A 17,274-nucleotide genomic window follows, 5' to 3' on the forward strand; every position below is an offset into this window, starting at 1 on the left:
TACTTCTCTATAAAATAAGAATTATTATGATTATTATCGCATCTAACACCTGTGTTTTAGTTGGCTTAAATGCCCCAATCATATTATTAATATTAAAGTATGAGCTCCTTGAGCACAGGAACTATATCATATATTCCTCTTCTACTTTCATCACCTAAAACAGTGGTTGGTATATGAGAAAAGTTAAATGAACTTCTTAAAGTTAAACATAATTTACGTGAGAAAATACAAGTAAACAGTGCCATGAAGCAATTAATAGCATTCTGTGGTCCTGGAAGTAGAAAGGATAAAAATGAATACGAATGGACACACCAAAATCATAAATAGTTTTGATAGCAGTTCAATCTTTAGCCTATAGAAGTAACCAGAGTACATTATAATAGCACCTCTTATGTAGCATAATGATAGAAATGATATCATTCCATGTGGCAACACTTTTCAAAGTGCTGCCCCAGGCAGAACTACTGACGTTAGATGTCTAGATAAAAATGATATAAACTAACTCTGTTGACTTTATACACAGACTTCTTACTTCTCTCAATTTTTATTTTGAAATATTTCACCCTACAGAACAGTGCACCATATGCTATATATGCTTCACCGAAATCCACCAATTATTACATTTTGCCTGATTTCCTCTATTTTATTGAGGTGGTTTCTGTTTTCATGTTTTGGTTTTTGGCTGATATATTAGAAAATCACAGACCGCGTGAACTCTTCAGCTCCAAAAAGTTCAAGTACGTATCACCAAGAACAAATTCACATTGTCATATATAATCAGTGTACCACTATCACACCCAAGAAATTTAAAACCGGTTTATTATTATCTAATAAACAATCCACATGCCAAATTCCCTCCTTGTTGCAAAAGTGTTCTTCGCAGCTGTGTTCTTTGGGTTGGGCGGGAAGGGAGAGTCAGAACCAGTCACAGATCATGCACGGCCTTTGCTGGCAGATCTCTTTATTCCCCTTTACTCTAGAACAGTCCCTGCCTTTTCCGTCTTACATGACGCTGACATTTTTGAAGCGTCTAGGCCATACTATCTGGATTTGTCTGATAGTTTCTCCTACACTTTGGCAGGAACATGACACTGGTGACGCATCCATCCCACACCATCACATCCTGAGCCATATCGTGTCTATTTGTACCACTATCAATGATGTTAAAATCTGATCCCTCACATAAGTGGTATTGGCTCAATTTCTCCGTTAACTAACTGAGAATTTCCCATTTGTAACTAATACTAAGTAATCTGCCTGGTCCACTTTGACACAGGGTGGACATTCTGTTCCTTAACTACTCTACTCAGGGGTCTTCTCACCCACTGATAATCCTGTCTGAATCGGTTCTGATTCTGATGGTGGTAAAATGATGTATTTTTTCCTAATTCTATGATTCCTTCTGTTTTATTAATGGACATTTTTCTACTAAAATGTTTTTCCTTTTTAATTTCTCCCAATCTTTTAATATCACTCTGGTACAAAGGATTATTTTATTAATGTGTTATAATCCGTTATAATCATTACTCTTTTTGGAGCTAAAATTGTCACAAATTTGGCCAAACTACCTCTTATTTGGTTGGAGATTTCTCCCTTCACGTGGATCCTTTAGACGTACCCTATCTCACACAAAATAATTCAGGTTCATTTTACACTTTTTCTACATAGACATACACCAGCCATTTCTTTAAGAAACAGTGTTTGGTTTAATGGCAAGTGGTATTCAAAAACTAAGATCTGGGTACTAGATAACACTCATCATTGCAATTGTTTAAATCATAGAGAAGACACTAGGACAAGAAAATTCTACTCCCCTGAGAATGTCAGAACAACATAGATCTGCATAGGTCTTAATCACCATCCCTTTTCTATCTCTCCATTAACCTCCACTGACTAAAAAATGGTAGGTTGCTGTGTACTCTTCTACCAACAGCTGTTTTCAGGAAAGGACTAATCTTCTGTTTGAAGTGTGCAATCTGATACTCAATTGTCTTACATTGCTGTCTCCTCTCAGTCAGGATTGGCACCTCCTGTTAGAGCAAGGAAGGTGTGAGGAATAGGACTGGGACCAACAGTTGCTTTGTCGCCTCTCTACCTCCAGTGAGCCGAGACTATATTTTTAACCCTATGCAGCAGCAGTGAGTACTTAACAAGTATTTAGAAGAGGGCAAAAGGGGCCAAACATATGGTGACAGAAAGAGACTAAACTTTGGGTGATGAGCACACAATGTATTATAATATTGTACACTTGAAACTTAAATAATCTTATTGAACAGTGTCACCTCAATAAATTCAATTTAAAAATGAATCAATGAAATAAAAAGAAAAAACAGAGGTTGATCACCCATAGTATTAACTTCTCTTCTATCTGGTCCAAGGCTCCTCCCACTATTAACATGGTTGATTAACAATCCAGGTCAGTAAAGGCTAATCATACATAAAACGCATGGATAGACAGTAAGTAGCCTGCTCTTCTAGAATAATAAACTGTAGGACTTTAATGAAGTTCAAGTCTTCATATGCTTTTTTGTCTCTCCTGTTTGAGTGCCAAGATGCAGGGCTGAGGAAGAAGTCGGCCCGCCGTGTACACCTAGACCTCACCAGCAGAGGTCAGGAGAGGACAAGAAGTACAGGAAGGAAAGCGTGTTTGGACAGAATAACATTGAAAAATCTATTGGTCATATATTTTGAGTAAGCTTTCAAACCCCATAAAATTAAAATATAGTTTTTAAAGATATAAATAGGCTCTAATATTTCATAGCCATGCAAAATATTGTACTACATAAAGGAATAGCTGAATCCATGAAAATTCATAGTTTTACATATCCTTCCTCCTTATTAAAAACATCAATAAGCTCAAAGAAACAATATAATCCATTATTAATATTGTTCTCTGCAGAGTAAATGTAATAAGTGTGTGTGTTTATTTGTTTAAGTTCCTGTTTGGGGGAATCCACAGTACTTTGCAAACATCAACACAAATCCCCTTATGAGGGGCTGCCTCCTACGATCCCCGTTTTAAACAGAACCGCCTTATGTAAAATAACATGCTAGCAAACCGGGAACGAAAGCCGTGATTACTTGACTATGCATTTGTGTACAAGTCTTCCCAAATAGCAATTCAGTGTATGCTTCAACTGAATGCTTTGTAAAGATTAATAAACACTTGCAGACTTCAGCAAGGCTATCATTTCCATTGATTTTATTCAATGAAATCATACATTTAGAATTTTTTATTAGTTTCCTAGATGGCAGAGTTTGGCCATTACGACTAGGCAGTCACGGAGAATATGTAAACTTAAACCAGAAAAATTGGGGGAAATCTTGACAAACTACAAAGTATGTAGTCTTATACTGGTTTGTGTGTGTCTAAAATTCTCATTCCACTTTAAGGATACGATACAAGTGCAGTTTATGTACAAAGGGCACAAACAGGTCTCAGTCAGCAGCCTCAGAACTGCCCCCCTCCCAATAAGACCGACAAAGGAATATAAAATTGTCTCATGTTAAATTATTAAGGTGTGTACAGGTCATTTTTTAGTGATTTCCTATTAAACTCTTTAGATTAAACAACCAATTAATTATAAGCTGGATTGCACTGAGTAGGAGGTCTTTTATTGTATAGTCAAATACCTTTAAAAAACAAAATAAATAAAAAAATTGTTTTTAAACTCCCTAAAAGCATGCCCCCTCTACTACCTTTTGTCTTATATTTCCTCACTTCTTCAATGTCACGTTTCTTAAATAATCAACATCAATGGTTCCCAGACTTCTGGACTTTCTAGACCATGGAGAAAGAAGTCAGTATTGAGCTGCCAGATTTTTCTTTCGCCAAATATGGGTATCTTTTGTTAAAAGAAACCTCCAACTCTTCTCTCTCTGATTCCTCAAGTAAAGGACATTTAACACTAAAAAGGACAGACTGCCATCGTTAAGCCCACACACTTAGCTCCAAAGCAATCACTGCAGTCACTGGTCCCTCATGCAGCCACCACTGACCGCACACACTGTGTACTGCCCGGGATCTGGGGGTACATACAGCAGGGAACAGAGCAGACAGAAGCCCCTCACAGACATTACATCCTAGTGAGGAAACACACCAAGAATGAGCAGGTAAAACATTTAGTATGTGAAGTGATGTTAAGTGCTAAAGAGAAAACTAAAGGAGGGAGGGAGTAATTAGTATTGTGGGGGCAGTTCCTAACTGTAGATATGACGGCCAGGGAGGGTCTTTTTCTGAAGGTGACATCTGAGTAAATACCTGAGACGTGTCACTGTGGGGGGCAGAGAGGAGCGCACAAGAAAGAAAGCAGCCAGAGCACAAGGCCTGAAAAGGGAGCACGGCGGGCGTGCCCAAGAAGCACGAAGGAGCCAGTGAGCAAGAGCAGGCAGGAGGAGAGGAGAGGAGACTGAACAGAGACCCGCGCACTCAGGGCTATGCAGGGCTTTCTAAGCACTTTCCCCCCTCACTGCGGATAAGTTGGGGAACCACCATGATGTTCCGATTAGAGACCACCAGGACCTTCCTGATTTTAACGGGATCATTCTGGCTCTTGTCAGTGGACAGACTGTGGGGAAAGCAAGGGACCATGGCAGAGCAGGAAGCTCCAGGAGAGGGGTTACAGTGGGCCAGTGGCAGAAGTGGAGCTGGTGACAAGTCCTCAGATTCTGAATACATCTGAAGACAGGGCTCACGGGACTGCTAACAATGAGCAAGTCAGTGACAACTCACAAGTCTTTAGACTGAACAACCAGAAGAGTAGAGTTCTCATTTAGGGAGACAGGGAAGTTTGTTAACAGGATGGATTTGAAGGAACAACAGAAACCCCACGCTGAACATTTATTAGACATCTAAGTGTATACAGTTAAGTCAGACATCTAAGGCTAGACACTGAAATGTATATACAAAGATATACAAGCCTGGGATTCAGGGAGGCAAGTCATCAACATACAGTTGGCATTTAAAGACAAAAAGACTAGATGAGATAATCAAGGAAGAAATACAGACAGGAAAGAGAAGTTCAAGGCCTGAGCCGTGGGGCATGAGGACATGAGAAAATAAGCAGAGCAAACAGAAAGAGCACAGTGAGGAAAGAAGCTTATGAGGAGAGTGTGGCTCTGATGGCCACAAACAGAGAATGTGGAGGAATGAGACAGTGACCAAGCACGTCCAGTGCTGTGAGTGGGTAGGTCAGGAGGGAAACTGAGAACTGACTGCCTGATCTAACAATATCAGGTGATTGGAGACCCTGAAAATGGGGGGGAGCTAAAAACTGATTGGGATGGGGGAAGGAATACAAGGAAGAATTGCAGGAAAGACGTGGAAAAGGCAACATAGGCACCTCTTTCAAGAGTAAGGGCAACAGAGAATGCTGTAAGGAGTCGGGGCAGCAGCTGCGGAGGAAATGGGGTCAAAAGAAGATTGGTGTTTGTTTTTTTTAATGGGAATAACAATAGATTTTACTCTGATTGGAAACAGTCAAGTAGAAAGAGAAAGAATTCAGGAGAGAGAGGAGAGGGAAGAATAGCTCGAGCGATGTCCCTGAACAAGGGACAGAGACCTGCACGGGAATTAAAGCAATAGGCACTGATGACGATAGGTGGGCACGTGTGTTGGGGAAGCCGGAGGAAGTTCTCTTCTGGTTGCTTCTATTTTCTTACAAGAAATAAGAAGCAAGAACATTAGCTGAAAGAGGGCGGAGAAGAAGGTGCTGCAGACTTGGGGGGGAAGAGAATGTTCCAGTAGTTGAAAAGGGAGCAGACATTCACTAGGGAAGAACAGCAAGATGTCCAGGCAGGACTGGAGCTGCAGCTGAGGTCTGTGGTCCTGACTGTAAAGTAAAGCCAGTGGGCGTGGTTGTGCGTTCTTCTCCTAGCTGCACCTGGCCACGCCGGGGCAGGCACTGCAGCGGCAGACAGCTGGCTTTAGCGAGGGCTGTAGTTTAGCCCAGAAGCAGCAGGAGAGGTGAGGGCGGTGAAGGAACGTGCGAGGGACTGCACCATCTTACAGCAGAATTTGAGCGGAGAAGACGGGAATGAAGACCTGAGAGTGGCGGGGATAACGAAACAGCGGTGGTATCAGCCGAGCCCAAGGGACTAGACAAGAGAGAGATGGTCAGAGTGGAAACAAATCCTATGTTCCCATTTCAAACAGGACGGGTAGCGAGGTCACCAGAGGCGGGATGTAGAAAGCTCGCAGTTACCATCAATGTTTTCTCATTCATTCCTTAGCCACAGAGAATCGGCCCTCCCCTCCACCCCCCAACCAGCACCACTACGTCAACTCTAGGCTCCCAGAAGCCACCAGTCATCTCCCCCAGATTGCCTCACTTGACCTTCCTCCAGTCATTGCACAGTGAGGGTCTCACAGGCAGAAACTACATCTTATTTGATCCGAATATTCCAGGTAGTATCTAGTCTAGTGCTACGTAATAATGTAGCTTTTAAGAGAAAGAAATTCCTCTGCCAAAAACATCAAGATTATGATACTGAGAGAGAATCAGGCATTTACAAGAAAATTCAACCACAGGCAGTACCTACAGGGATCTCTATACATAAAACAGCAATTCTGTCTACATCTCAATGTTATGCCACCGTTTTTCTTTTCAGAAAATTTTGATTTTAGAAAGATTTTCTAAAATATTTTTCAAATTCCAATTCTAATTGTACTTCATTATCTGAAACTCGGCCTCGTTCCCCATCAAACACAAACAGACTGAGAATAATCCTAATCCATAGCCTCTCTCTCATTCTACAATTCATTTTTTGGTGCAGATAAAAAAAAAAAAAAAAAAAAAAACAGAAAAGGGGAGGGAGATTCTGACCAACTTTAATAAAACATTCAGTCCCTAGTTCTCATGCACACCCAGCTATGGAACCAGCTCCCTAGCCAACTATAACGAAGAAAGTGGAAACAGCAAGTTACCAGAAAAGGTGACAGGTGTACAATATACAAGACTTCTCTAAGTCCTTCAGAAGCCCGTATCCTTATTGGACATGGCCACCTTTGTGGTTGTGGTTTGTGGGAAAGCTAACAGCTCATGGAACGGCTATGTCCCAGAGCTGCTGCTCTAGAGCAGTGCTTCATTAGCCACAGGGCACAGGGGGATCACCTGTGAAGCTGTTTACTCGTCCCCTGCCCAGGCACCTGCCCAGAGAGCCTGACTCCCAGGCTGAGGTGGGTCCCAAGCACCTGAGTTTAAAAGGCCCTGTACTCTGAAGCCGCTCAGGCTGACAACTGCCCTAGCAACTGTCTAGGAACTGTCTACGGTGCGTGTTTCCTCTGCTGACTGCTCTGCTCCTTTCTCCAGTACCTGCTGGAAGTCCCGTCAGAGCTCCTACAGTTAAATTCATTATTTTACCATGAATTTAACTCCTTTCTCACAGTGACATACTTAGGGTCAAATCATACCAATGACTTCTCCATTTATGTAGAATATGGTACAGAAAGGTAGTAGATTTTCTTCATCGGACAAGCACAATTCACCAGTAACTACAAGTAAATACAAGGCTGGCCTTACCCGTTCCATAGCTGCATTATGGTATGGGAGCTCCTCCTCACTGCAGAGAAAAAACAGGACATGTGAAATAGTTGAAATCAAAACGAACTCTGAAAAAATTATAAACGTACAGATACACATGATGTCCAACCAGTTATTTGTCATCACAGGGGTCACATAACCTCTATTCCACCAAATTCAGTATAAAACAATGAGCTATCTGCAACCACAATGCCCCCATCCTCAGATCTCTAGACCTGTACTGTCCGATACAATAATCTCTAGCCACAGGTGGCTACTTCATTTTAAACTTAAATTAAAGTTAAACAAAATTAATAACCCAGTTACTCAGTCTCACTAGCTACAGCTCAAGTGCACAACAGCCTGCAGACAGGCTACCGTATCACACGGTGCAGGTCTAGAAAGCACATGTCCACCCATGCATGGTGTCCTACTGACGACGCTGCTCCAGGCCAGGAGTCAGCAGCCTTTCTCTGTAAATATTTAAACAGTAAACGTTTTAGGCTTCACGGACCATACCGTCTTTGTCATCATTACTTAACTCCGCTACTGCATTGTGACAGCAGACACAGATGATCTGTACCGTTTCCCCGAAAGTAAGACCTAGCCTGACCATCAGTTCTAACGTGTCTTTTGGAGCAAAATTAATATAAGACTCAGTTATATTATATTATATTATGTAGTAAAATAAGTAAAATAAGACCCGGTCTTATATTAATTTTTGCTCCAAAAGACGCATTAGAGCTGATGGTCCAGCTAGGTCTTATTTTCGGGGAAACAAGATAAAGCAAGTGCAGTTTTGTTCCCATAAAACTTTTACTAAAACGGGGTGAGCTGGGTTTGGCCTGCAGATCACTGTTTACCAACCTCTACTGTAGACTGTCACTTCCACTCTTTGGCTCAAACCATGGCCTATAATAAATGATTGTTTAAAAAAAAAAAACAGTATAAGGAAATAAAACTGCCTCCAATCGATTTAGGTATTAAAAAGAATACTTCAACTTTTATTCTGTAAACACAGAAAGCTTCATTTGTGAAAACTTCAACTGGGATGATTTTTTAATGTACAACAAAAGGTCAAATTCACTTTTCTGATACAGTAATTTTGTGATATCACCTCTACTATAAAATATTCTGAGATTCTTGTGTTAACTGTCAGTAATATAAACACAGATAAACAGAATTATGTACTTCGAGTTGCTATCTCAGTAGTACTGCTGTTTGGGCAATGATATGTATGTACATATCCTTGCCTTAGTTTCTCTTGAGACCAAATAATACCACTTTCCAGAGGACAATATATTCATGTTCAAGAGACCAGTATTTTCAAAGGCAGTCTTTTCCTACTCTGAAGAGTCCTTAGGTGAACCATGAAGCTACAGAAATGGGCCTGAAAAAAAAAAATGTAATAGCAAAAAGAGATCTCAGAGTGCCAGTCCAAACCCTTCACTTCACAGATAAGGAAACTAACATTTTCGCTTAGTCACAGTCACTTGGTCTAATGTAGACATGTTCAGCGCTACCTGACCCAGTGGGTTCGAATTAAGATCGACCAGATCTTTGCACTGTGCAGACATACAAGGTGTAATAAAAAAATACGGTGAACATTTAAATTTTTAAAAAATTATTACAGTAAAAGACACATTGCCATTAATCCCTCTCAAAATACTCCCCCCCTCGCTTCTACCACACTTGACCCATCATTCTTGGCACTTTCTGAAGCAGTTCTGGAAGTCCTCTTTCATGTCTTTAGTTGTGCTGTTATGGCTGCCTCGATGTCCTGAATCGATTCAAAATGTTTTCCTTTCGTGGTCATTTTGACTTTGGGGAAGAGCCAGACATCTCATGGTGCCAGATCCGGTGAATAAGGTAGATGAGGACACACTGTAATGTTTTTATTTGACAGAAATTGCCCTACCAGAAGTGATGTGTGACACAGAGCATTGTGATCAAAGAAAACGGTAAATGCTGCTGCCGAGTGCCATCGAACGGAAAGGCAGGGATCTTCAATACGAGAAGAGGCACGTTGAACCTTAGTAACAGTGTGCGACAAAGTTGAAAGTTGTTCGGTGCAGTCAGTTGGGTGTGAGCTACGGTTGAGAGGAGGTGTGTTTTAAAGTGTGCCGTAAATCATCCTCCATCATAACAATGCTCCGTGTCACAAATTGTTTCTGGTATACGGCAATTTCTGTTAAATGAAAACATTATGGTGTGTCCTCATCCACCTTATTCACTGGATCTGGTACCGTGTGACTTCTGGTTCTTCCCCAAAGTCAAAATGATTCAGGACATCAAGGCAGCCACAACAGCACAACTAAAGACACTCAGGAAAGAGGACTTCCAGAACTGTTTCAAAAGTGGCAAGAACAATGGGATAAGTGTGTTCAAAGCAAGGGGGAGTATTTTAGGAGGATTAATGGCAATGTGTCTTTTACTGTAATACATTTTTTAAATTTAAACATTCACTGTATTGTTTGATTACACCTCATGTATGAAGAAAAGCTGAAAAACTAATTCTCAAGAAGACAACACACTTTGCAGATTAAATACAAAAAGTCTTTTTTTTAATGTAAAGTGTCCACTCACCTTTACTGACACTTGTTTTCTGTTTTGTTTTTTAATAGCTTTCATTATGCTCTTAGTCTAAATTTCCCTGCTAATCTGTAATCCTGATTACTACAGCCAATGATGTATGCCTGGCACCTATCCGTTCTTCATTTACTGGCAGAAGACAGCTTGTCGCCACTACTGGCATGCACGTCCTAGGTGATGAGGTCAGCAGGGACATTTTGAAGGAATAAGAACATCTGGCACCCTTTGCGAGCACCAAGAATGGTATTTCTGGGGTGAGTGAGCCCTGGGCAAGGTCAACCTTTTGTACCGCTGATTTGAGCTGATCCTGACAACTGTTTATCTGAACATTCCTAACTGCAAATGAAGTGCCATCTATGGCTGCCTACCACAGCACATGTCTTTGAAGCTGCTGGTGCGTTTCTTTGGTCTCCTATTTAATAAACAAGACTGACAGACCTGATCCTCAACCCTAAATCAGAACCAAGTTTTGCCCTTGTCTGGGGAACGATACTGATCATCTGCTCGGGCTACATGGCCTGTGTTGGGCAGGTCCTACGACGAGCTGCTTTGTGAAATTCAAGATGACGCAGAAGGGCACACAGCACCCCACTCCACCTTAACCTCAGACCATGCTATCGAAACCCTGGGAGAGAGGGAGGCCGGAATATACACACCACCAAGGTCAGCGTTAGGCAAATCCAGGCGTATACAACCTTGGGCTCGGGTTTCCCTCCACCCCAATATTTTACATCATTTCCTTTCACCCTGTTGCAACAGACCCACCAGGATCTGTTTACCTATGCAGCCCATCAAGACCCCCAAGGAGTTATTCAACTCCTACTACCCAAGTTTCTTTTTAATGTGCATTTACTTAATTAATTTTAAAACTGAGACACAGTTGACATACAACAATGTATGAGCTTTAGGCATACAACATGGATTTGATACTGTTAACTACAGTCACCACGCTGCACACTGCATCCCTAGGCCTTATTTATCTTATAACTGCAAGTTTGTACCTTCTGACCACCTTCACCCATTTCCCCTGCTTCTGGCAACCACCAATCTGTTCTCTGTATCTATGAGTTTGTTTGTTTTTAAGATGCCACATACAAGTGATATCATACAGTCTTTCTCTGTCTGACAGTATAACTCCCTAAAGGTCCATCCATGTTGCTGCAAATGGCAAGATTTCCTCATTTTTTATGGCTGAAAAATACTCCATTGAGTGTGCTAGTGTGTGCGTGTGTGTGTATGACATTTTCTTTTCCATTCATCCGTCAATTGACACTTAGGTTGGTTCCATGTCATAGCTATTGTGAATAATGAACACAGGGGTACAGATATCTTTTCAAGATAGTATTTGATTTCCTTTCAATAAATACCCAGAAGTGGAATTGCTGGATTAGATGTTAGTTGCATTTTTAATTTTTTGAGGAATTTCCAAACTGTTTTCCATAGTGGTGGTACCAATTTACAGTCTCACCAACAGGGCACTATTATTTCCTTTTCTCCATGTCCTCACCAACACTTGTTATTTCTTGTCTTTTGATAAATGGTATTCTAACTGGTGTGAGGTGATACCTCACTGTGGTTTTGATTTGCATTTCCCTGATGAGTAGCGATGTTGAACACATTTTCCTATACCTGTTGGCCATGTGGATGTCTTTCTTTGGAAAAAGTTATTCAGATCCTCAGCCCAGTTTTTTTTTTTCTTTTTTTCTCAGCCCATTTTTTAATGAGATTGTTTGCTTTTTTGCTACTCAGTTTGTCTAAATTTAGACTTACTCCAGTCAAAATGATTAGATGGGCAGAAAGAGTTCTCAAGCCCTTGTCATCAAAACAGATATTCTTTAAAAACAAAAACGACTTTACTCGTATTCTGGCTTTCAAATATTTATATAGTCATAGTAAACTATAGACAATCAGTTAAATTTTATAAATATACACAAAATTTTATACATTTTGACAAGTACTGGAAAATCTGAAGCTTGGTATTAATTTATCTTTATTTTTGGTACAATTTCCTTTTAATTCTTCTATTAATAACTTGTGACCTAAAAGCATTATCATTGACTATCCAAATACCAAGCATTCTTTGTTGAGCAGACTAGCAGTAACTATTTTTGATAAAAATGTTGAAAGGTCTTTAACTTCTTAAATAAGCTCGATTTCTCCATTCTCCAGCTGTAACTCCACCATAGGCATTCAGGCCAGGGAGAACTCCCTGTTTCTGAGTACTAAACAAAGATATTCCTGTTCTAGCATCAAGCCAAGCTGGTTTGGCAACAGTTTTCATATTTATTATGAAATCTGTTAGAAAACCAAGTTTGTCCTGTACTGCATTTGTTAATTACTGTCATCCTTCTCCACATATCATAACAAGTAATTTAACTCACTACTACTCTAGTTAGATATGAAGTCAGCAGCATTCAGAGAAGGCTACACAGTTTTTGCTATTGCATTGTACTAACACTGACATTAAAAACCCAATTTCATTGGAGAACCAATCAAAAACTGCAAAGAACTAAGACAGCAGAAAGAAATGTTCTTTGGATCAAGGTGTGACAGGGGTCAATATCTAAATGCCTAGGCTATGTGACTTTCTTCAGTAACACAGAAAACTCCAGTCTACAGTGGACTGGAGAAAGCATCTTACCGAAATTAGGCATTGTAACAAAAATCAATGACTTTGGTGAAATTTAATAAAGCCTAACACTACACTAAAATTCATTTTTATGTTTCATTGTTTTCATTTGTGCTGCCTGCCGTAGATGAGGAAAATAAAAAAACTGAGCATGACAGTGTGAGAACTGGTACCAACAGGCTTCAGCTTCGTCTTCAGAGAAGTGGTGAGCTGAGCTATATGGGCATGCATCAATAGAGGTGATCGTTTCCAACAGTGTCCCTCTCCTTAGGTTCTCTTTTTTCCACCTTTAATTTTCTTTTTAGGCATTTCAAAGCCGCCTTCTGGGTTTTCTCTATTAAAAATACTGGCAGTGTAACGCAGAAGTTCAGAACACAGGCTGTGCTGTCAGAGGCCCAGGTCCACATCCCAGATCTGACGCTCACTGACTGTCAGCACTACTGGGGCAAGTTGTGTGACCTCCTTGTGTTTCAGTTTCATCTTAAAAAAGATAAAACGGGTACCTATCCCGAAAAATTTTGGAGAGGAATAAATGAATTAATCCACCGTCAGTTTAGAACAGTGCCTGGCACACAGTAAGTACTCAATAAATATTACTCACTACGATAAATTATTGGTTGACATACCCCCTCTAGTACCAAATGGATCTCAGCACCAAGGGTTAAAAACAAACATGAAATAAGTGAGTGCAATGTTTAGACTGCCAAATACAAGCGAGGCTCTTGGGCCAGCACCTAGCTCACAGTTTCAAGCGTTAAGGAAAGTGAATTTAGGTAATTACCAGACCCTTTTGGAATGCACAGATTTTTTCATATGTATTTTGTACTATATTAGATCATTTTATGATTAGAACATCTTTCATAGTGGCTCACTCCTCTCAGAAACACTTGGGGAAGTCAAAACCAGCTGAGTTGTATCACCTTCTGAATCAAAATCTGGGATAGACCCCAGAAATCTATTTTAAAAACAAACAAACAAACATTTCCCAGCTGACTAATGTGCAGGCAAGTTTGGGACTCACTGATCTTGACAGTGCTAAATGCGCAACTGTCCTTCAAAACTTCACTCACATACCTCAGATCTATGCACTACCCCACACAAATGGGAAACCTTTTCCTGCCACATTTGTGGCCAAGCTTGACTTACTTAAAACACAAAGTGGAAGTGAGCTTAATTTAAGAACAGTATTTTCATCATAGTTAAATATTGCTTTGTTACTCGGTTGAAGTTAAAAGTCTTCTAATTGTAACTACTCAGGAGAACATTTTGGGTATGCTAATGTCATTATAATAATAACACCTCATATTTTTCCAGGATTATATAGGATTCTATCATTTTATTTCTTCAAATCTTCCACTACACTGTAACATATGCAGAGCAGCTAATGTCTGTTTATAGATGAGGCATGAGATGGTTAACCGACCCCAGCAAAGCCACAAGAAGAGCATACGTTCTCTAACTCCCACAACTATTTCTGTTTTGTCTGTTTGCTTGTTTTACCTGAGAAAAACATGATACAACCAAACACTTTCTAAATGCAAGAAAAGTAAACAGAAAGAGAAAACAAGATCTGACGACTGTAAGTTTCCGTGCAAACTATGTAAGAAATTATACTTTCCTTCAAATGTAATCATATGTCGTAAAATAAAAATCTCTGGCTTTTTCCTATTTATAATAAACCAGACTGAAAAAGAATACACTTGCATGAGAAGTAAGTTAATCTCTGAATTGTATGGAACCAAACAACCTGAGCAACGAAGAATCTGTGGGAATCTGACTAAACAGGGCCAGAGCCAGAGCAGGCAGATACACATCGTTTGCAGGACATTTTTAAGGGTCAAAATCCTTTTAACCACTTTGCAGTGTTCTAGACTTCTCTCCACTCTTTATGTAGCATATTCAGGACAAACGGAATTAATTTTGAGAAACAATAACGACAAGTACATTTACAACTACAAGGGAGATCAATGACATTTCTTTTCATTGCTCATTTTTAGGCTGCATAATACTAAAATTCTAATTGCTAATTATTTTTTAAATGCATTTATATAAAATGAAATGTTTTATTATAATTATTTTTGAAATACAAATTGTTATTCATTTCCATTTAATTCTGCTAAATTATTAATACAACCCATTTATTGCACTTAATGTTCTTACTAAAATACAACAAATAATAAAGATTGTATTCTTAGAAAAATAGTTCAATTTCAATCATAGAGGTTAAAAATGCCAGGAATTTAATAACAACAAAAAAATGTGTTGCAGGACCAGTCCTAGGATCTTATTCACAGCAGTGCTGTTAAAAAAAATAAAGAAAATCAATATAATAGGTGTCCACAGAAACAATATAATAAAAAAGTTAGCTTTCAATCTGTGTAACTTACTGTAAAAAGCCAAATCTGTCCGTGACTTTGTAAACAAGGTAATCAGCATCTTCCCAGGGCTCAATCTCCGCGCCTTCTCGTCCCTATGGTAAGAGACAAAGAGGGTAACATGTTACTGGGAATCTATAAAACTAAATATTTTGTTAAATAAAAAGTCTAAAAAAGAAGAGTTATTTTTTCTGTATTAACAGTAAGAGCTGAAAATGAGGCATTATCCATGTCAATTCACTTAAAAAAAAAATTTGGGCAATATAATCACTAGTCCCTAGTTATGACCTTTGGAAGATACTGTATGTCAGCAACAGCTGACATGCAGCTTAGCCTTGCTCAACTTGGGTTCCTGTGAGAACCTCAGAAAGAGGGAGCAAGGGAGGAGAAGCAAGCCATTCAACAATGAACTGCCAGTGAGTGTTGGAGTGAACGTGTCTTAGAAAAGAAACAGTTCTTGTTTATTCATCCAAACTTCCCAGATGCACGGGCTCTTCACCTCGGCTCTCTACTTCACAGCTACATCAGCCCTGAAACAATTCTTGCCAAGCTCAAAAACGACCTCCCGCTGTCAAAACCCGCGGGCACTCTTTAGTCCTCATCCGCCCGGCTTTCCTTCGTGCGCTTGTCACCATTACTCTCTACTTCTCAGCCTCCACGCCCACCCCTCCTGGCCTCCTGGCCCTCTCCAGCTCTGCTTTTCATGGCCTTTCATGGGCACCCCTTACCCTGTGGTGTGCCCAGAACGCTGTCCGTAGCCACTGCTCTCTCACTCCACCCACGAGGCTAAGCAGCACTGCTGGTGCAGGGTCCCCTAACGTAACTGTCTGTACTAATCCCTCAAATTTCAGACACAAAACCCAACTGTCTGGTGGACCCCTCCATCAGGGAATATTGTATAATTGTCTGCTCGTGTGTTGGCGAGTCGGCTGTAAGCGGCTTGTGGGCAAAGGCGGCTCTAACTCAGGTCTGTGATGTGACTCCCCAGGGCCTAGCATGACACCTAGCCTGGTCACTAAGTGTTAGCTGCATGGAAAAAAAATGCATGCAAGCACAAACAAATGCTAGTTCTGTTGCTTTTAAATTAGTTAAGCAGCTAAAGAAACGAATTAGGTTTTCATGGATGTAAACCCAGCTGATGTTCCAAACAACCCCCTAACAAGCGAGTTCTGGGAACATGACCACAGAGTTGAGCGCCGCCTGCACGCCTCAGGGCACAGTCTACATGGCTGTCTATAGTTTCATGCTCCTACTATTCTCATAAATAATCAACAACAACAAATATGAAATTACACACAAGTGATATAAATATGAAACATGACATTTAGAAATCACTGCTGTGGCTCATTATAAACCTCAAGATGTAAGGCAATGATGAGACATGTAAAACCTCAGCAAATGCGGCTTCCTAGAGCGTCAAAGCCCCGATTCCATAACTAATCTAAGGATGAAATGTTAATGAGATTATATATAAATGTATAAATTCTAATTTTCAGATCCAGGTTAAATTTTGAATAGCATATATAAATTATGAATAAATTAGGTACTTGATTCTATATCCTAACTTATTAAAATATTTATTAAATACCTAGTATGAATCAGAAACCATTCTAGGTATTTAGGATACCAGAGTAAATCAAACAAAAGAAATTCTTACCCTCAGAGAGTTCACATTCTAGGAGTGAGAGCAGACAACAAAGGAAATACAGTATATATAGTGCACTGATGTAATAAATTCTATGGTGAAAAATACAGAAGAGAAAGGAGATAAAGAGTGCTGGGGATTGGAGGGGGAGTATTAAACAGCGTGGTCGGAGATCTCACTGAGACGCTAGCATCTAGATAAAGATCTGAAAGAGGCATGGTCCTGAGGCAGGAGGAGATCCAGGATATACATGTTCTAGGCAGAAGCGCAGCCAGTGCAAAGGCCCTGAGGCAGGAGCAAGCCTGGTGTGTTGGAAGCACAGCAAGAGGTGGGGGAGTGGCGAGAGCAGAGGGGAGGAGGGAGAGAAGATTTAGAGATGAAGTCAGAGCAAAAGGATGAATTCAATGGTCACATGAAGTAAACAAACTGCTTCTGTAATTTAAGCTCTCCAAAAAACAAATCCATTTCTATTTATATGTTTTTTCCTAATAAAACTTACTCAAAGAGTAAATA

At 40.1% G+C, this 17,274-nt stretch overlaps 1 protein-coding gene across 6 annotated transcripts in view; it reads right to left on the reverse strand.

The window, feature by feature from the left end:
- Positions 1-17,274, reverse strand: part of USP6NL (USP6 N-terminal like) — a 227,002-nt gene that overhangs the window by 53,881 nt on the left and 155,847 nt on the right. For all 6 annotated transcript variants that reach the window (XM_074324987.2, XM_074324988.2, XM_088802337.1 and 3 more), the window contains 2 exons: positions 15,129-15,211; positions 7,521-7,560 (listed from right to left, as the gene is read on the reverse strand). In XM_074324987.2, coding sequence (XP_074181088.1) covers positions 7,521-7,560; positions 15,129-15,211 — 123 coding nt within the window. The remainder of the gene's footprint in view (positions 1-7,520; positions 7,561-15,128; positions 15,212-17,274) is intronic.

The sequence above is a fragment of the Rhinolophus sinicus genome, chromosome 1, assembly GCF_057876585.1.
Source record: "Rhinolophus sinicus isolate RSI-liver-muscle chromosome 1, RSI-T2T, whole genome shotgun sequence".
NCBI lineage: Eukaryota > Metazoa > Chordata > Mammalia > Chiroptera > Rhinolophidae > Rhinolophus > Rhinolophus sinicus.